This window comes from Tinamus guttatus, unplaced genomic scaffold (assembly GCF_059628265.1).
Source record: "Tinamus guttatus ecotype Peru unplaced genomic scaffold, ASM5962826v1 Tinamus_guttatus_pri_ptg000038l, whole genome shotgun sequence".
Lineage (NCBI taxonomy): Eukaryota > Metazoa > Chordata > Aves > Tinamiformes > Tinamidae > Tinamus > Tinamus guttatus.
In genome coordinates, this window is record NW_028288572.1 from 762,641 (window position 1) to 784,548 (window position 21,908).

The 21,908-nt window shown below is 39.9% G+C and overlaps 1 protein-coding gene across 1 annotated transcript in view; it reads left to right on the plus strand.

Annotated features, from left to right (window-relative positions):
- Window positions 1–21,908, plus strand: part of AGO2 (argonaute RISC catalytic component 2) — a 44,655-nt gene that overhangs the window by 6,400 nt on the left and 16,347 nt on the right. The window contains exons 2-6 of the mRNA XM_088534905.1: window positions 10,816–11,011; window positions 14,284–14,404; window positions 19,971–20,152; window positions 21,452–21,588; window positions 21,726–21,860. Of these exons, the coding sequence (XP_088391031.1) occupies window positions 10,816–11,011; window positions 14,284–14,404; window positions 19,971–20,152; window positions 21,452–21,588; window positions 21,726–21,860 (771 nt within the window). The remainder of the gene's footprint in view (window positions 1–10,815; window positions 11,012–14,283; window positions 14,405–19,970; window positions 20,153–21,451; window positions 21,589–21,725; window positions 21,861–21,908) is intronic.

The window sequence follows — 21,908 nt, forward strand, 5'->3', positions numbered from 1 at the left end:
GGGATATGGAGAAAATGCACAGTTCTGCAATTCCAGGTGTGTTTCCTAACAGTTCTGCTGGCAGCAACCTGGTGCCATTTCATGCTGCGTCTTATTTTGTAATCAGAACATGGAAAGTAGGCAGCATGTCAACTCTTCCTCTGTGTGAAGAATTGGATAATGTAACACGTAATTTCATAAGGAATGTATAATCTGAAGTCTCTGTACTTAAACAGTACGTGAATTGTATGTCTTACATCATTTCCTACCTCTATTGGGACGTGGTTGAAACAAGAGTCCTACATATATTAAAACAAAGTCCTCACACTTTTGAGGAATAAACTACATTTCTCAGCATGTTGTCTCAGGGAGCTTAAGCTTTTGAAACCATTGGTTTTACGGTGCAGACTTGTATATAGAGAATCATTGTGATAATTCGGGGCCTAGTCTAGGAAAAAAAAAAGTTTCTGGCCAGAGGCTGAACTGACTTGTGAGGCAGCAAAGTGACCGTGGGTAGCTGTTAGTGTCACAGATCTTGAGAACCTCTCATCTTAGTAGCAATTTTTTGTATTCTTCGTTTTAGCAGTGCAATTTGTTGCAGCTTCTTGATTTGAGAAAATAGTGAGATGTGACTTAAAAGTTAGTAGTAGGAAGTGTGTGAATGTGTCAATTGTGATTTCTAAAATTGGCTTATTTAAAATAAATACTTCAGAGACAGGAGGCTTCACTGGCTTAACTAGAGCAAACTGAAAACTGTTTGAAGATAAACTTGCCATGTAGATGAGGAAGGCTTTAATACATAATTATTACTGGGGCCTTGTTTTGTACCTTCTGAAACTTGTTTAGTGTTCACTGTTAAAGACAGGCTTCTATACATGAAGAGGATAATTTCTGTCTAAATATTGCTGTGTTCTTGGCTTTGTTCATTCTTTGATAATTAACTTATTCCGTTGTCCTTTTGGCATAACTGGGATTTCTGTGGACGTTTCCTTTCTGCTTGCTGTTAGCTATTCCTCTGTTGCTTGTCCTCTCTCACCACCTTGTACTTGTCCATCATTTCTGAAATTTCATTTGCTTCCTGTGGAAAACAAATCTGAGGACTTCTGGAGAGCCAGATTTTCTTCATTTGTGTGCTGTTTTGTTTTTGTTTTTCTTTCCTTGCAAACTTGCTGTCAAATGTCAGGTTTCTCAAACAACAGTACTTTCTCCTCAACTTCAACTCTTCCGACTTAAATGTTTCTGTTGAAAACCTTAGTACGAGATGAAAAAAACCCCAACCTCAAAACCACAGACAAAACAAAAATAGCATTGAGAAAGTGCTCAAATTCAGCTGGAAATGGCAATACTGAAGAATGAATGTCTCGGTGAACCAGGTGCCTTTCTCTTTAGGGAAACCTCTGTGTTTAATGAGGGAACATTTAGGAGTGAGAGATGTGGGTACAGAAAGAATACAGGAGTATTCTTTTAAATACACTAACCTTTTGATGTAAACATCCGGTGGAGGTATGGGCCTCTCTGTAACAAGCTTAACAGTAGGCTTTTCTTTTTTATTATTATTATTGTTAGGTACTAGTCATTCAGGAGAAATCTGCAACCTAAAAATTGAAATTAACAGGACTTAGGTAGTAGGTTTTGACAGTGTTGTTGTGGGAAGAGAGTTGTTTTCACAGAAAATTCCTGTATGCATTTGGATCTTCCCACAGTAAAAAAACGTTGCTATCTGCTCTGCCCGCCCAGCCTGTGTCACGCTGTGTCACCCCAGTGCCACCTCTGAATCCGAACTTGCATCAGCCAACATGGCGACTTTGACCGGTTACAAGAAGCAGGTGGAGGGGAAAAGATGTAATAGGAAAGAAACTCTCATAGGAGACTTGTTCCCACAGCCTACACTCTTGTTCTATCATCTCAATTATTCCGCTATTATAAACCTGCACTTTACCCCTTCTTTACAGTGACTCTGAAAACCACAGCCCTATCTCTTGAAACCGCATTAGATACTGTTGGATCTGTTGCATGTTAAAGATGCTGCTACAGCTGCTTTCATTATCTAAAGTGATAAGTCATAGTCTTGGCTCTTAATTGTGCATTTTCTGTTCTGAAATTAAGCCTCCAGTGTGTTCATGCTTTTAGATTAATTCAGATAAGAACTGGACAAAGATTTATTTTTCAAGGAAAGTGTGGCTGCTTTGGAGTTAGTAGCTTAACGGTTTAATTTTGTAAATTGAGAAGGTTTTAGGCACGGTAACAACTTCATATTTTTAGGTTTTTACACCCCCCCCTCAAAGAGGCTAGGCAATGTCTGTGGGGAATATGAATGTACTTGCAAAGGTACAGCACAGAATATGGCCATCCCAGCTTGTTTCCCCAAAAAATGGGGAGGAAATCATTTCTGTGTTTCATTAAGTGTTATACAATGTGAATACCGCAGGGAATACAGATCTGGGGCCTCTGTGGCACCAATTTCCTGCGCGCTGGGAAGAAATGACAGCAGCAGGAGCAAATCCTGAGTTACTGCAGCGTGTTGGACTTGGCTGCAGCCGCTAGTGCTGCAAAAGGCAGGAGGGGAGACAAAGGATATAACCATAAGGGATCCGAGAGGAGGAGGGTGAGGAAGAGCAGTTGGTTGGGGAGTGCCGTGTTGTACTGAGAAGGGTGACTTTACTCGGGTCACTTCATCTAGTATCTAATTTGGAGATCAATTCGTACTATTGGCAAGGACGTTTGGGGAAGATCCCAAAATGCAACTCCTCTGAAAACTGGAGGTAAGGGAAGGATAAGGTGAGATGAAGAGAACAGAGTTTCTGTACTTCTCTTTTACTGGGGAGAAGCAACCTGGAAAAAGGCGTGGAAGCTAGTGGGTGTTTTCTCTTACAAGATGTATATCCTCATGACATCAGTCTTCTGGGATGGCGAATAACGGAGATTCAGTTGAACAGAGACATTGTTCTTTATAAATATAGAAAATACAGCTTCATTTCTAACTTTAAATCATTAGAAAAGTCACCTGGAATAAATTCAACCTCATTTCCTAAGGTAAGGAAAAATGAACAACTTGTTAAAGTCAAATGTATTAAGCAGCACTAAGAATGTTCTCTTGTTTCTTGCCCTTGCTTTAGTAGAGGTTTGCGTCAAGACTGAGTTATTCTGTTGTTTGAATTCACGCTGAATTGTAAGCTGGGTTTCTTGCTTGTGGGAGAGCCGTGGGCATCCAGGGTATTGTTTTGATAAGGCTCACTATTTCAAATGATGCCTTAATTCAATATTGCAGTTTGTAATTAAAAGCGTTTCTCTGCATCCCTTCAGAAGGATTTCAGTCATGTTTACTTACAGTTTAAATCTATCCTCACTAGTAATGCTATTATTAAATGAAAAGAAATCAATTAGTAGTAATGAAAAATATTAATATTAAAGTCTATCTTAACTATAAATAAGTTTATTAAAAATAACAATAGAGAGTCCTTGCACTTTCCTCCTATGTTTTGATGGGTTCTTGTGTCACTCAGTCCTAATTTTAAGTTACTGATTGTTACAAGCAGATGAGAACCATCTTGCTAATAATTACAATTTTGCATGATAATTGAAGATTTAGGTTGCAAGAAGAAGGTGGGAGGGGGAAAAGCAATAAGACTGGCACTTGGTGGCTTTTTTGGTTGACATCGTCCATAAGACCATGGGATGGGGGGAAGTGATGAGGATAAGTAGAGCAGGAAAAGATCTGTAACCCGGTATTTATCCCAAGCAAAATAACCAAATTGAGCCTGTTTTGAGAATTCACTTTCTGTAAATTCTTTCGGAGTTACTGAGTGATGGCTACACCATAAAAATTGTATCTAGAGCACGTCTGCTGAACATAACAGTGTTAAAGGCTTGAGACCAACATTGCTTATCCAATACTCCATATCGAAATATTTAACTTCATATTGCAACACTAAGAAATTGGGGGCGGTCTGGTGCAACAAGAAACCTGAAGTTCTGCGGAAACTCATGTAGTGGCCTTAAAATGTGGCCGAATGTAAAGACAGCTCCTTTTTTCTTGTTTTTCCCTGCCACTAGCTGTGTATACCTAAGCCAACTAGGTGTATACGTTGTTTGGGGTTGCAAAGCCTGGAAGCTACTTCTTGAGAGACCAGAATGGCTTTTAGAGGGAGAAACTCCATCAAGAACGTGACAGGACATCACAGCCTTCATCAATCCTTGGCCAGGTCTGGGCATAGTTTGTAAGTGACCAGAACAGGAAAAGAGATTTCTTCCGGACCGAGTGAGAAGTGTGAGGAGAGTTAAGTTGCTTAGGGGGCTTGGATTTGCAGTGCAGTTGTAGACGTAAGGATGCCTGGGACAAGCAGGTATTTCATGGGGAAGCAGGATGATCCGAATATGTTGAGGAGCAAGAACAGCAGATCCCTGAGCAGTCTAACTGTGGATAGCAATTTAGGGGTCATTCCAGGAGTGTGAGCAATGATTCAGCAGTCACAAGAAGATATGTGACTAGAAAAGACACGGAGAACACACCTTTATTTCCAATCTTGTTGGATGCTTATCAGGTGAAAAAAATCTTGTGACAACTACCTCACTAAAGAACCTTCAGTAGTTAATAATCTTCCCAGCGCGCGGGAAATTGTTAATTGTTCAGTGTTAACTAACACTGGGACAGACGTTACCTTCAAATGAAGTTCTGACCACATCATCCCTTTTTCTGCTCCCTTTTCTAGGGCTGAGTTCGTTCAATTCTTAGGGTTAATGGATAAGTCCATTACCTTGTTGTACATCATCCGACCCAACAGCTGATGTGAAAAACGCCTCAGTCAAGATATGGCATAGTTTCTATACTCCAAAGCATGCTTAATAGTGAGCAGCAGAGGAAGATACACAGGTTGCATATAGATTCCTTTACCCTTGTAATATCAAGGGACGATTAGCTGCAGCTTTGAGTTTTGTTTATCTCTTGCAAAACACGGCAGGTCCTCTCCCTATCTTTCTGTAACGGTTCTCAACAGAAAGCCAATGTCAAAGTTAAACTTCTCTCTAAACTAACAACTGTAACAAAATGATGTCTCAAAGCCTTTTTAGCTATTAATTTAAAAAAGAACAGCCTTAACTTCCTATTCTGAGTGTATGTAAACTCTGAGCAGATGCTATCAAGTATTTATATATGTTGTCTTCCACATTGCTGCTGGGTCGTCTTTATCTTTTGTAGTTCAGAGACCATTGTTGGAAACCTTCTTTCCCTTTGGTCTCTCGCTGTGGCAACATCGTGTTTTACTTCAGTTTTATGCTGAAACACCCTGTAATAGAGCCCTTGTCTGTTAGGGCACCTCCATCTTTGCAGATGTCTTTGAAACCCTATGTTTTAAGGGAATATTGGGCAGGAATTTGCCAGCCTGTGTTCTGCGCTTCTGGCAGGACCTGCTTGTTTAGTGATCTGGGCTATAGTCTCATCTGCCTTTGGGGTGAGAAAAGTTTTTATTTTGCCAGGAGGGTGGTCAGATACTGGAACGGGTTACAGGCGAGGTTGTGGGAGCTCTCTGTTTGTGGAGAGTCAAAACTTGGCTGGATAAGATCTGAGGAGCTTAATCTAATTGCACCCTGAGGTCCCATCTGACCTATGTTATTCTCTTACCGTGATACCCTCCAATTCTGGAGAGTCCCTTCAAGCAGATACAGTCCTGCCCCTTGTTTTGCTTGATTATTTCTAGCTTGATCATGATGAACAGATTTGTCTGTCACTTTTTCCTGCAGTTCTGGAGACAAAACTACTAGTTGAGGTTGAGCTTAGAAGCTTTTCCCAAGGCTCAGTGCCTTGGTATCAATGGTATCAATGACTCACCTAAAAGGCAGCTAGGTCCCCATGCAGGTATACTGACACCCTATAAAAAAAGCAATATATTAAGGAGATTGTATTGCTGTGCTGTCTGCAGACAGTTGGGATCATCAAGCAAGGCACTCATCAAATTGAGTACTGCATGGGGTATATTAAATTAAGGGTATATTGAATCAAAATGCGGCAGTGTCTTAATAATCCCTCATCCTGGGGATGTCCCCCATCCTGGGGATGCAGAAGTTCTGCCCTATTGTCCAATACGGGGAACTTCAACGGAAAGTGGAGCTTCCAAAGACTTCCTTAACCGTAGTTTCATTTAGAGATCCTATTTTTAGAAAAATGGGGTTAGAGATACTTCCTATCAGAAAAACATAGGTCATGTTAACCCAGTGCTGAAATAGTCTTCGAGTTGTGAAAGCACCACCTGATTATTAAATATGTGTTGGGACTTGCTACATGAGGAAACTTACTGATATAATTGCACTAGTATAATTATACTCCGGCAATTTCCTGTGTCAACAAGCCTTTAGATGCAACTAGTTGGACCCTTTCTTATTTAAGAACTCATTAAGCCTTTAACTACACATTAAAATTGTGTAATTCAGGGCCCCAAACCTTTAAAGCCCAAGATTGGTGTTGACCGTCAGGGTTTCCAGATTACCAAGCAAACTTGTTATTAAGCTTTTTTAAAAAAATAAAGACAAAAAGAATTCATGTTCTCAGTCTGGGAAAGGGCTATAAAGTCAAATTGCCCTGAAAATTTGCAGTTACACAATTGCACGGGTTCCAGCATAGGAGAATGCACTGGGCGGCGCACATTTGAAAACAGGGCTCGCTGGCAACCTTTACAGGGCAGGAGTTTCTGGGCCAGGAGTTTCTCGAGTCACGCTCTTCTCTCTAGTTTTGATCCACAGTGTTAGGATGGAGGAGAAAGGGGCACGTGGAGTGTGTCACGTTCATGGGGCTGTCCAAACTTTGCAAAGCTCCCTCTTGGCGCTGTGGTGACCTGGCTGTGTCGGGGGATATTTGCTGCCAGAAAAAAGCGGTACAGAAAGTATTGCTTGTGGTTTGCTTTCATTTCAGAGTGCTGTGAAACTGTTATTTCTCTGCTTTCAGATTTCTTCCCTGTTGTAGAAGTTGCCATTCTCAAGATTGATCACTCTGAACATTTGCTCAGCCTGAATTGTGTGAATTGTAATAGGAAGTCTGTTTTTCATAATAAAAATAGCCTTAAGGCAAAGTGCTGGCACCTCATTGTTCAGCATCCAGCTTAATTTACTTCAAGCCTTAAAATAAGAACTTGGTGTTTTCTTTGTCACCTCAATCATTATATCAAAGCTGAAACTTTCTTATTATTCATATCATCAGGGAGCACGAAGTGAGGCGCTTCAGCTACATATCCCACCGATGCTCTAGTTTACCAGTCTTTCATCTTTCCCCTAATTTATTCCTTCTTTGACAGCACAGTGAAAGTAAAACCCAGGTATGCATGTAGAGCTCCGTGCACAATCCGTGCTCTCCAAGGAATGGTCAAATAATGCAGAAGTGCATGAGGAAAACTGCCTGAGGGCAACTTTGGACATGAGTATTCAGCTGCATTCTTGGTAATAGGCATCTCATTCACACCACAAAACCCCTCTTAAGTAGGAATATTTATTCTAGGAAAGTCTTCTCACCTCTCTGTAGCTCCTGTTACATGGTGGAGGAGTGTGGGGGGTTGCTCCAGAGTGTTACAACAAGGAGTTGTGTCAGTGGACTAGTTTCCTGACTCAGTTAGGACGCAGCAACCTCATTTTATTGGTTAAGGCTGAAGTTTGTGCTTCAGTAGAAAGGAGCAATGAGGCTCTATAGACCTGTCTGCCAAACTGGTAACTGTTCGGAGAGGGACCCTTTGAGTGCCCTGATGTGGCTGATGCAGGGATTTTGTGACTTTGTAAATGCCATAAGTACTTGCTGCAATACTTGTAACATGAGAAAATTTTATTTTCAATTCTTAATTTGAGACAATAGTCCAAAAAACTCAACTTGGATCAATAGTTGTGGTCTAAAGTTAAATTTGCATCCCTTGCTCCCTAACGCATGCTTAGGAGTTTTATGTGGCAAAAAATATAGGTTAGCTTCTTATCAGGTCAGTGCTGCTGTTCAATAAACAGCACTTATCTCATTCGAACACCACCCTGCCCTAAATAAGTTTCTGTCTGGTGAGCTGAGCCAGGAATAGCTTCCATTTTTATTGGCTTATAAAAACACTATCATTTTAAAAAGTGTTTCGAATCCAAATACGCAGTGGCAGTTGTTTTACTTTCTGAGCACCATGATTGTGTTCCTCTCCAGCTTATGTGGGTGTTACAAAACAGTGTGATCACAGCTTTGCTGCTCTCGTTTTTTGGTTTTATTTTCACAACCGAATGTGTGCACTCACTCCTGTCCCTGAAGCTCCCACGGAATTGCCCTGTTTTTGAGCATCATTTACATACATAAATATATTTATGCTTTTGTGATTGGTTATGATCTTGGAACACTTGTATTTTCCTTGCACCTCTGTGAAGTACTAAGCAATCCTATATGTTTATTTATTTATTTATTGAGTTATCAGAAACTAGTTGTAAGAAAAAAAGAGTGAGCAGGGAAATTAGGATGTGACAGTAGAAATGTTGGCAGGCCTAGGAATGGACCACAAAGAGAGGGGGAATGCTCAGTATGGATAAGAAAATTCAGCAGGTAATAGCGGTTCCTGGGAATGTTTTGTTACATAAGGAAGGACATAGAAATGAGGGTATTAATGCAGTGATGGGCTGCAAAGAAATAAGCAGGAGAATGGATGAAACATTTGGTGAGTGTCAATGTTTCTTTGGAAAAAGACGGTAATTGAGATGGTTAGAGCAGAGCTGAACGTTCGCTGCACATTCCCAGGGCCTGATCTGGATAATAGAAACCTTTGCAATGCTGCAAGTATAAATATTCCCGGGAATAGCCTCTGTGGTACTTTCCAGCTGTAGAATAAAGGCTATAAATAAATCCGTTAGTTATCATAGCCATAACAGCTGGCTCCTTCCAATTAAAGATCCAGATAGATACTTTTGAAATTAGTAATGCCAAGTGAGGGGAGAGAGGGGTTGCAGAGCCTGAGGTAATCACCCTAAGAAAAACCTTGAAATAGGCAGAGATACTATGAGGATTAGGGGGAAAAAAAAAGACAGATCGGTGCAGAAATCTGTCTCGGGCATCAAGAAGCACGGAGATAAAAGCAAGTGACCAAAGGCTGAGTGGAATTAGTCAGGAAAGTATTTTAACTTCCTTCAGGTGCATCAGAGCGAAAGGGGAGATGGGTTTCTTGCGGTGTGGAGTGGATTTGAGACAGAAGATTCTGTAGTGTTGTGTGGAAATGAAGAAAATGCTGAATTCCTCCCTAACGGTGATGACATGGCAAAGGCAGGACAGATGTATGAAAAAAGTAATATTTTAATGAGCATGGCTGCATTTGCACCAAAAGCAAAACTGAAGGAATAGGCGTACCTAAAAGTAGGGAGACAGACTAGTGTTTTATTGCAGAATCCTGAAGTTTTGGGTAATGAAAGTGCAAGTCTTTAGCAGGAAGCATTTTTAACAAATCTGTTGAGTTGGTGTGTGATGTTCAATGCCCCTTGTATGAAAGGGAGGAAGAAATTCTTGTTGTATAGGTGGGAATATAGTTGGAAGACAAGACCTGGGACGAGCTTCCTGAACACTAGCCAAGAATTTACAACCCAGGAATTGTTTATCTTACTAAAAAGACTATGCAGAAAACCGTATCACATTCCTAGTATCAAACCAAACTATCTGAATTTTGATAAGCTATCTAATAACTGGGAAATCGTTCCCCAAAGTCAGGTTAGAGTTGGGAAAAGCAAGTGAGGAAAACTGCCAATGAGTAGGTGTTGAGCAAGGAAAGTTGCTATTAAGTTTGGAAGTGCTCCTGTTAATTATTTCGTTAATGACCTTTCCACAAACGTAAGGAATAAGTAGATGAAATCTTGTCATGACGCAGAGGAGCAGGAAGGAGAACCTGACTACCATATGGAAAGGAGTAGCTGAATCATGTTGAAGTGATACAATTTATTGTATTGGTTCTTATATACTATAATATTATCTGCACGATCATATAGCCAGGAGTTAAGCTACCTTCCAGTATAGGGGAAGATGATCACTCATAAACATGTGGGATGGACATGGCACCTCCTGACTGATCACCAGGTAGGAGTAAAAGAGGAAGGATGGGGGAATGCAAGAACTTGACAAGTTCCTGGGACAGTGAGAAGGAGGAGGAAACTAAGAGAAGATGGAAAGCAGGAAATACTTCATGCGAAAAACAGTGCCTCTAACCTTGCCATGAAAAAAAAAAATGTTGAAAAGCGGAAGGATGTGTTTCTGAAGGTTAGAGCCCATGAGGTTTGGGACAACTTCCACATAGGTGATAGTGAGGTTGGAAGAGTGGTGGTGGTTATGTTAATGAACATTGCAGTGGGTTTTTAATGGATTCTCCCAGACTAAAACAATCACAAGCAGCTCTTACCTTTCTACTTCACACTGTATTATCTATATCAGCCAACTACCAATTGAGCTCAGTGAAGTACAGCAATAGAAAACCATGAATTGTGTGTGCCTTCTAGCTAAAGGAAATAGCAGGCAGGACTGATTCCCGTGTTCGCTTTACAATTATGTGCATGCAACTTATTCAAATGTGATCCCAGAAGTGTTTTTAAGTTGTAGAAACTCCATTTTATAGCTGTTTGCTCAATTTAACCTGGTAAGGGGGGTTGGCTTTGGCGAGATTCTTCCTGAGCGCCTGCTCAGCCTCTACATTTCCCATCACATTTACTTATCTGGAAGTACAGAAATGCAACTGTTTTTAAGGTTTTGTTTAGTAGTAAGTGCTAGGAGGTATAGTAACTAATCAACCAACATGGAAGTACACAATATTTTTTATAAACATTATAGTAAAATAGCATTGCTAACATGTTCTTTTCCTTTTTTCCCAGTGCTTGCCCCACCTCCACCGCTGCCACCACCGATACAGGGATATGCCTTCAAACCACCCCCCCGACCAGATTTTGGGACTTCTGGGAGAACAATCAAACTGCAGGCCAACTTCTTTGAAATGGACATTCCTAAAATAGATATCTACCATTATGAATTGGATATAAAGCCAGAAAAATGCCCTAGAAGAGTTAACAGGTAACAGCATGAGTTGCTTTTCCTCAGTTTATTTCTGTTCATGTTTTCATTGGAAGATGCTGGACCCCCATGCCAGTTTTCCTTGACAATTTTGTGGAATCCATCTTTAATTATTGTTTTTGTTGATATTTTCCATCTCTTCCTATCTATCAGCAGGCATAATTATACTTCTGTTCCTCCAAATCTTTATCTACCAAGCCAGGACTTTTGTGCTGATGGTCCTTTATTTTCTATAAACTTCTTCATATCTTAAAAAGCTGCTCACCAAAGCTACTGGGGATATTGGTATAAACTGTATTAATCTAGTGGAGTTAGCTCAGTACATGCAACCTGATAACCAAGCACCATTAAAAGTCATATTTAAATATTGAAGTATAAGTGGGCTGATAAGCCACGCAGGTGTGGGATCAGCTTGTTTTGCTGTCTTCCCTTACTGACAAGGGGAGGTAAACCCATGTGCTCATAGTGCTGGGAGGAGATCTGGAAGGAACTAAATTAGGTAAGAAATTATCCTCCTTTCTATATAAGGGAAAGCTATGCTCCTGAGACAGATAGCAAGGTGAAAACACGGATCAGCTGGCAAAAGAAACAAGCAATTAGGTCCTGTGTTTTGCATGTGTGCCCTATTAGTCACAGTGTGGCAACCTTATTGACTTGAAAAGAGAGATGCTGCCAAAAGTGAAATGAAGAACAAGCCTTGGCACTAACTAGAAACCACAAGTGGCTTCATCAGACCTACCTGCCTCTTGACTATAGAGGATTGGAATGGGCTGTCTGTATATCCAAGAGCTAAAACTTCCTGTTTTTGAAAAAAGATTGCAGTGGGCACACTATGCAGCCCTGTGTAAACTGTGGAGTCCAAAAAGCCCCCAAAAGCTGACGCTTTCCAAACATGAACTAATAAACTAGAGTACATTATCCACTGTTATACTGAATGTCTATGAATGATACCATAAAGCTGATAATTATATATTACAGTTTGTTGTGCTGATTTTTTTCTCTATTATAAATTAAGTTTTTAAGCCATTTTAAAATTAGTTGAAGACAAAGGTAGAGAGCATAGCTATTAAATCATAAAACAGCTTTTCTGACCAAAAAGGCAGATTATATTCAGTAACAAGCTGCTTTTTGCTGACAGTTTTTGACCTGATCTGCTTGTGCTAACAGGAGCAAGTGTAAATCTACATGGTTTAAGTTCCTTTTGCAGTAAATGAGGGTGTTGTGAATGCTTTCCAGAGTAGTACAGTGAGTGTTTCTCAGTGCAGCGTGGGGAGAATACAAATTGGATTCACTTAATGAAGTTTTATTTCTTCACCGAGTGTTTATTCTTACTTGTACATTCATAGGGTAACATGTGCCTAGGAGTTTGCTAGCCAGGACATTTGAGTCCCACATAAATACATATGTATGCATATGCACGTATTTATGTGTGCGCATACACACACATGCATGTAGGATTTGGCAGAATGCACTTACAATCTGAGATTGCATAATAATTTTTGGAGCCAGTTTAATTCTTTTCTAGTCATTTGGTTATTTAATTCATATGTGTATTTACAGTAGCACCCACAAGGGGTAGAGCACAATTGTATTTTCATTCTTCTTTTATTTTTCTCTTTCATCTGCCCCAGTTTCATTCTTCAGTTTTATGCTAAGATTTATTACACTGTAGCCTATGACTGCGCAGACACAGCAAGGACCGGAATAATGTTTGATTTGACACCATGGATGTTTTCAGCTCAATTCATGATAGTGAAAACTCCTAAAAGGATCAAAATGTGCTGTGCTGGCAGCCAGTAGTCTGGAGTTCCCACCTGAAAAGTAGTCCCAAAGGGCTGATGTCAGAGGGTAAATACTCTTCCATTCAACTTCAAAGAGAGAAAATGATTTACTTTCCATTAAGTTCTACACTATTGCTAAGTGTGTCTTGAAGCTTGAAAATCATAATTAAAATAGTGCTCAGATTTATACTAGAGAGTTTACAATCAGGGAATGACTTCCCTAGTAAGGTACTGGATTCTATTGCTCAAAATATCTAACATAAGGTCAAAAAATCTCCTTCCTTTCACCCTTCAAATTACTCGTGGTTCAGTGAGATGTTCCAGATCTGAAGCAGAAATTACTGGACCAAGTTTTATTTTTACTCTTGCAGTGGTCAGATGAGTTCCTTTCAGTTGAACCCCTTTTGTCCTAAAGCCTTGGGACATAGCAAAGAAATTGTTAACTAAAACAACTTTCATTCCTTACAGTGTGTCATTCACCTTGGAGCTTCCTCTGCCAAATTTTGCAGCTGCAAACATCGCTGTAACATCTCACTAAATGCTCTGTCAGTTAAGTTTTCAAGTAAAGCGGTATAGGGTATGGTTGCCCAGCCTGTGTGCAAGCTAGTTGAGAACAGTACTGAAGAAATCGCTTGCAGTGGGTTTTATTTTCCTTGTCTATTTAAATTTCTAACACCCTTTTGCCCCAAGCCATGTCTGTAGGATTTTCTAGGCAGTGAGTTGCAGACTGCTTATGTATCAGTGGTCTGCAACTCGTTGCCTGGAAGATGTATATCAAATTTTACAGCCATATGCTACACATAGCCTGAAGGATGTCTGGGATATATGAACCCAAGACCTTTGGTAACAGAGGATGTTGTGATTTCAGCAGCCACTAACTTGCTAGCGAACTGCTTTGCAGGGACAGGTTGTAAATAAACATTGCAGCTTCACAGGAACTTGGTGAATGGTTCCATCATGCTAAAGCAGAGCCTGATTCCATAACCTTAAATTAAAAGGCATTTTTAGTATGCATGGGCTCTAGTGAACTCTGGTGTTCTAGCTATGGGAAAAGATTAGGCTTAAAAGTAATCCTTGGGAATGTGCTGCAGAAAAGTTTGTGTATCACTGTCATCAGGAGAGGGAATATTGTGCTGGTGAAACATGGTGGAGAACGTTTGATAGTCCTTATTTAAAAGGTTATCAGTCCTCTCATCTTTTGGTCCATTCTTCACATTCCAGTTCAGGTGTATCATGGAAAAAGTGAAGAAAAATTTCAGTCTGAAAAGACTGAAAACAGCTGCTTCAAGAAACCAGTTCAGTCTGTGAAAAGGTTGGGTTAAATCGGGTCAGTCAAATCTTGCCTCTAATGCCCAACAGTGGACAAATCTTTCACTTTCCATCTGATATTTTGGAGAGGGAGTTAAGCCTGTTCTCATAAATGCTAGTGTTAGTATTCATTTGCTACCACAAAACCAAACCATTGATTTAACAGTCTTTTTGTATTTCCAGAGAAATCGTGGAGCATATGGTTCAGCACTTTAAAACACAGATCTTTGGAGATCGCAAACCAGTGTTTGATGGAAGAAAAAATCTTTATACAGCTATGCCGCTTCCTATCGGGAGAGATAAAGTAAGTGTTTTTTTTTTTTTTTTTTTTTTTATTCTACTTGGAGATTTTAATGTAATATTTGTAGAGCCTTTTCAGCAACTGACTGTATATTTTTGATGTAAATGTATTTTTCTTCTGACTTGGGATGGTTTGACAAGACAGGCTGAACAGAATTATGAACTTGTTGCCATCCAAAGAGTCGCTGCCCTTCCTGTATCCCTTCTTTCTTCTCTCTCTTTCTCCCTGCTCACATAGTTTTATACTGGTTTGGTGAGTTGGATCAGTCGCCCAAGAAGGCGTGGAGATGAGCTCCATACTGATGCTAGGGGTAAAGTGAAGGCACCAAAGAGTCTGGGAGAGGAAACAGCTCTCTTGGCAGCATGGAGCTGTTGTATCAGCTCGTTAATCCTGTCAAAGCCTCCTGTAAGCTGATTCTCACTCTCCACGAGCTGGAAGAAACTCCCCCAGCATTTGACTGGCAGAATGGCATGTGTATCTCTTCCCTAATCATTTGCAACGAGAGTGCCAAATTAGCTTAAACTGCTTAGGTTAAGCCTGCTGGTTGAGTGCTGGAGTAGCTGAGGAGCACTCACATGTTCTGCTTTGCTCCCCTCTGGGGGCCCTCACATCTTCACTTGCTCCAGACATGTGTTTTAAAACACATGTCTGTACCCATAGATGACTCATTAAGCAGCAAGTGTTGTTAGAACATGCTAGTGCACAAAACCTATAAAATAATTAGTTCTACGCCTCTGTGGTCTAATTTCAGATTGAATTTTCTGTTGTCTTTCTGTTTAGATGAGAAGCACTTTGCAAAACAGGTCATTCCCATTATTTATTTGTGTTACGGTAGTTCCCGGGGCCGTTACAACCTTTTGCTGTGGGTACAGGGCAAAGCACCTACAGTAACAGCAAAAAAGTGCCTTGCCTTGTAGAAATTGGTTACAGATGGAGTAGACAACAGAAATAAAATGTAATAGGAGAGCGAAAACCAGGGCAATGTAGAAACCTGCTTATGTGATAAGGTTGGGAATAGAGCCCAGGTCTCCCAAAATTCAGTGGCAGTGTGTTATAAACTAGATTGCAGTTGTCTGTGGGGAACCACCTTGTGTACTTGACATTGCTGACAGTGCCACCGTCATCTAGCTCTTACTCTGATATATGTAATGTACAACTCTTGATTTCCCCTAAATGATCTCTGGTTCTGAGCGAGCATAAAGCAGTAAAGTCCAGTGTTTGCTCTAGTCTGAATTATTTTTCAGCTCATCAACTAATATTTAGGAAAACTCAATAGGGAGCCTTTAAGATCATTGGAGATCAAAAACTATGATGAATAAAAAAGTTCTTTGATCAAATTAAGTCCTGATGTAATGAGACTTCAGAAGATACAACCTGGCCCTACTTTAATTGAGGGTTGGAGCAGGTAATCTCCAACCTATATAATTCTGTATGGTCTGTAGCTGAGTAACTGCTTACTAAATAAGCCTCTACCCTTGATGTTTTGAATTTTGAAGTCCATGGTAAAAATGAGGTGTAGTGACAGTGTGTCATCAATAAACAAGTGGGTATTTTGCCTGCAAATTTACTTTCTTCTTGGCTAGGATAGGAGTCAAGAGCTTTTATCTGTCATTTTTTTTTTTAGTAAAGTCTGAGGGGAGCTGCCCAACTCCATGATAGGTAGTTTTCTCAAAATTTCCTGCCCTCCTTTCGCGGGGCATACGAGATAATTTGGAGGCAGCTTCTCAGTGTATTAGTCTTAGTCAAAGCACAGAAAATGCTTTAAAATGAGAAATAAAGCTAAGGTGGTTATATGGGAAATGCATTTGAAGCCTCATTTCCTCTGTGTGCCTGAAGATAAATGCTGCAACCTGCTCTTTGGAGAGGTGACTTCTCATAGTTTTGTTAATTGCTCTGAGTGGGCCAGGGTTATGAAGTATGAGCAGTGCGAGTTTGCAAAGGGCTGCTGGTGTGAACCTCACTGGGGAGACTGTTTTGTGTGGAGTTTAGCTTGAGATGGCTTCAGGTGTGTCACATTTAGGCTCACTTTCATAAATTCCCATTCTGCCCCCCCACCCCCTTTTTTCCCATCCAAGGCAATTTGATGATTGAGGTTTTATCTAGTTTTGATCCAGGTATAGCAAACGCAGCCAGTTTGCTGCAGAACTGCTTATGTCTAGGATCATAATTGGAAATACTGAACACACATATTAATTCCTTAATCTAAATGGGAACAGAGCCTGATTTACCTGCAATGTGTGGCCTTCATGGAAGAACTGATCCTGACCAGAAGGCTGGTACCCAACTTGCTGGCATCTTCCTCCTGTTGCTCTTGCACTAATGTACTCTCTAGTCTCACCTCTGGTCAGGTGGTTGTGGGTTTTACTTCTGTCCTTGATGACAACCCTGCTTCTTTCATAACCTCTCTCCTTCTACATAAACACTTTTTATCTTTTCTTCTTAGCCCTTGTGATTGTCCTTCTCTTTTGTTTACATGTCCTTCTCTTTGTTTCTTTATCCCTTTCAGAGAAAATGTGAAATACTTAAATATTAACAGAATACTTTCTTAGTTTTAACTCTTAAACACTTGGGAAAATGCAATGTATAGTACACTGTCAACTTATAAAGATGTTAATAGCCTCCTTGCTTGTAGCTTCTCAGAGCAAGTCTAGCTCATTTTTACCTGTAGCTTTAACAAACCTGCTACATATTTTCTATTTTTGTCCAAAATGTGCTAAAATTAAAAGTTTGAACTAAATTTCAGGAACAACTAATACACCTTAGAACAAAAACCGTTTAAGAGATGCACATCACAAAAGTGCTTTCTGTGAATTTGATGCTGAAAAATTGAACAGGAAACTGATGCAGAGAACTCTCGTTCCATTTGGGAAGGGAAGTCTAGTCCCGAGGGCAGTCTCTTAATTCAGTATATGGCCCCAGACATGTTACAGAACCTCACTCTTCTTGATTTTGCCCATTTGAAATGCTGAAATAATATCAATTTCTATAAATAAGGTAAAAATAATTTTATTTCATAAATCCTGACCTTGAGGTTTCCAGAGCAGTGCATGGAGATAAGCTTCCAAGCATTTGCTTGGAAACTGTGCACCTATTTTTCCCTGAAACTGTGGAAAGGAAAAAGCTCCTGGGTTCCTGGACAAAAGGTACTTCACACGCTGAAAACACGACTGAAACCAGCCGTGTAGTGAGGCTTGGATTTTACAGAAAGGAAACTCGGTGCAGAATTCACCAGGATTGCGTGGCCAGCTGGGAACAGAAGGCAGAAACTCCTTCTACCGAGCAGCCTGGGACAGGTCGAGGGTTAGATTTAGCCTTTCTATTTATTCCCAATAGTAAAATGGGAAAGACACCCATTTAAAATTCTCTCTCTCTCTGTCTCTCTCTCTGTCTGCCTCTCTCTCTTTATATATATGTATATAAAATTTCATATTTTGCTTATTCTGTTAAGCGTAAATGTGCTTGTATGCAGCTCAAATGTAGAGTGGACTAAATCGCAAATGATTGCCAGCTTTAAAATCTGATTTGCAGAACTTAGAAGTGTAGGTAATTTTTGTATGAATGTGGATGATGGAATCATTTTTGGTCCTAATGTATTATTATGGTTTCTTTAATGGACTCAGTATGTCTTAAACTTAAAAAAACATGTGATTCATGTGAGATATTAGAGAGTGGAAACCTGGGGAACTGGTTTCAAACCTTATGTACTTCAGCATTGACTCTAATTGAGTTATTTTTAAATGGTTTTAGACTCAGGAGCAATACCTGTTTGGTCCAAATTTGCCAGTGTAAATTCACTGTTAAGCTATGCTAAATGATCTGGCTCCTGATACTTTACTGATAAATTTGTCCAAGATAACCGAGTATGTTTGTGTGGAATGATAGAATGTATTTTTGCTGCTGGATAAAGTATTTCCAAATTCTGTCATATCTGCGTTTAAAATTAATGCATCTGTTACTGGGTCGGGCCCAAGTTGGCACTCCAGCAACTGGAATACAAATTCTTCAATCCTATGCCTTTTATTTCCACCAGGGAGGCACAGTTACTGCAACACAAGTAGTCCAGTTCTTTATCTGTTTCCATTCCATCATGGGTAAGGAGCTTTGGAAATTGAAACCTGGAGGGAAGGAAGGAAAAAAAAGACAGAAAAGTTGTTGTTTAATTAAATGGTACTAAAGTCATTAATAATCAGCAGTTATGTATTCAGCAGTGTCGGGAGTAATAAAAATGGTGTAGGCTGATTTGCAGCAGGAGAGAAATTAAAAAAAACATAATTCAGGTACGACAAATATTTTCCATCTTTTTAAGTAATGTGTAGGTTGAAGACCTATTGACAGTGTAGCAGAGACACCTCAGAAAAAGCTTCCAACCTGTGTCAGCTGAAACCTAGGCCCCTACTTGCACTTCTTTTTTGTAGGATTAATGTTCTGGGCCAGATTCAAAGCCGTGACCCAGCAATTACAGACTCCCTTTTCCATCATCCTCCTTCCTCTGCACGACTCTTCCGGCAAGTAACCTTTGTGCAAGAGGAGTGACGAGGCTGTAATGTTAATTTTAACCTTCTACTCTAAATTGCCAACTAGATTTTTGGCTTATAGGAAGGCTTATCATTTATGTTTTATTTTTACTTTTTTTTTCCTATGAGCAAACCAGTTAACCATCACAAAAGACCAGCTGATTGCATGTATTAGCTGCCTGTTACCCATGTATTGTCTTCACTACCCCACTAATTACAGTTTGTCTATTGAGCGGATGCCTTTTGTATTTAAATTGCAGGCTCCTTGGGACAGGAAAATCCAGTGCTTTTGTTTATACCCTACACAAGACTCTGCTGATGCTGTTATTCCTTGTAGTTCTTCCCAGAAGTTTTAATCCTTTCAGACAAGCCTTAATTGTAGATAAGGAACATCTATATTCAGGTATTCTTTGTGCCAATAAAGAGGAGAAATCAACATTATAAAATGCATCATAGCTGAAGTAAGCTAAAATAATACAGTTTGTCAGTGTTTTGGGCAAAAAATCAAAACGTTCACCTACTTCATCTATTCTTTGATATCTAGAAATAACAGTATATTTTTTTAAAGCTCTTTTTGAGTTTTTTTTCTTGTCGCTTGAGCTATATTCACAGTGTATATATAAACTACTCTGTCTGGTGCTGTAGAGAGAGCAGGTCTGAAGTTCATGCATCTTGGCAGGTAATGACAGCCCACATTTCATTTTGCACATGCAGAAATTCATGTTTTGAGTGTTGACACATCAGTATGTTTAGATATCCAAATTCAGGTTTCCAGATTTTCTCTGAGACCTTCCTGGTGATGACACAAGCTCTTCCAAAATGAGGGAGGTAGATGCCAGTTGGGAAGTGTGCTGGTTTTCTGAACGACACCTTTGGAAAACCCAGCTGTTAAAAGAGGCTGTACCAAAAATTGTTGTTTCTTCAGCATTGCTTTGTGTCTTCTCCCATGCTCTAGAGTTGATGCTCAGAGGAATTCATGATCCCTTCTAAGCCCCTTTCATTTTTCCCTTTAAATGGAAAGAATCATCTTGGTTTGTTGTTTGGCATTGTTGCAGGTGGAGTTGGAGGTCACGCTGCCAGGAGAAGGGAAGGACAGAATATTTAAGGTGGCTATAAAGTGGATGTCCTGTGTGAGTTTGCAGGCTTTACATGATGCTCTTTCTGGTCGGCTGCCAAGTGTCCCATTTGAGACCATCCAGGCACTGGATGTGGTCATGAGGCACTTGCCTTCCATGAGGTGAGGGGAAGACCTTGACGTTGTTTAGAAATTTGCCTTTCTGCTCATGCTGCTTCAGGGGCTATTTCACATAGCAGGTACTTTGATAGATCAACCACTGTAAGAGTAGATCCCGCGTGCTCGAGTGAGAAGCTGCTTTTCTGCTCATCGGGTGCAACTCGCAGCCTCCAACGTGGACATGAGACCCCCTCCTCGCTGCTCTTCAGCCTCATTCCATGTTTGTGTGGTCTGATCAGGGAGGGACCTTCCATCTCACCCATACCTCATTCCCCCATAGTCTTAAGAGAGGGACATCCCCCAGGTTGCAAGAAGTTGGACACTGGGAGACACATGAGGCTGGTTTCAAACACGTTTATAGCCATTTTGGTACATGGAATCCTGAGATAGACAGGCCCTGGTCTCACCTGATAGAGCTATTTTTATGGAACGTGCTCAAAAATGTCCTTTTCCAAGCAAGTGGGACCCCACAGCATTTGCAGTCAAAGCCAGGAGACACTAGGTTGCAGAAATTCTGCTGTTAAGACTTCCGTTCAAATTAAAGTCCCCTTCAAAAGTAAAGAGCAAAGCTTAATAAGGCTGAACTTCTCTTTTTTAAAGCACTAAACAGAGAAACTGAGAATTAAAATCATGTAAAATCTTTAAATATCCTATGCTAAGTTGAATTTATCCCTAATGAGAGCATAAAAAAGGTTATTAGAGTAAGCTTTTACAACAGAGAGAATGGTCCATACCATTTAGTCACACATCTTTGCTCAGAGAATAATATTAGCACTGGTTTTGATTAGTTTCATATTAAATGTGAAATACTCAAATACCAACATGAAAGATGCACTAAAAATATTTTAGATTAGTCTCTTACTCGGGCAAAGTTTCCATGGGTGTCAGAGGAGCTATTTGCAAATAAGGAACAAGATTATGAAACTGTTGTTTTTAATGTTGGAACTACTTAATTATTTTCTGACTGCATCATAGTAATAGAGAACAAAGAACTCTGTAAAGCTTTTTAGTTTGTATTAATGGGTGTTTTAATGGGGTATACTGAAAATGGGTTAAAAAAAAAAAAAGGCAGAGTACTAGCTAACTTCTCATTGTAACAAACTGCAATTGAGAGGTATAACCTGAGTCCTGATGAGAGTTGCAGGTTATTTATTAAGAGGAAACACTGATATTTCTGTGTTCTTTGACCAGGAATTTTTATTAATTCTTGTTTAAATGCTTTAGGTTTGTTGCTGTTTTTTTTTTCTGCTTTTGTTTTATGATCTGATTCTGGAGCTAATGAATCCACTTTCTTTATTCCAGGTATACTCCTGTGGGCCGATCTTTTTTTACAGCATCAGAAGGGTGCTCAAATCCCTTAGGTGGTGGCAGAGAAGTCTGGTTTGGGTTTCATCAATCAGTCAGACCTTCATTATGGAAAATGATGTTAAATATTGATGGTAGGTCCTGTACAAATCCTTCCTCCTCCTTTCTCCTTTAATAACAAGCCAAAAATGTAATCCTGTTTGTTGTATTTCTTAACAATTTCTTCATTGTTACTCTAATGTAACCTTAATGTACATGTGTTTGTCTATAGTGTCTGCGACTGCATTTTACAAAGCACAGCCAGTTATAGAGTTTGTATGTGAAGTTTTGGACTTCAAAAGTATCGAAGAACAACAGAAACCTCTGACAGATTCCCAAAGGGTAAAGTTTACCAAAGAAATAAAAGGTAATAATAACAATATAAAGTTGCTTAATCGGTGTGATGATATATGAA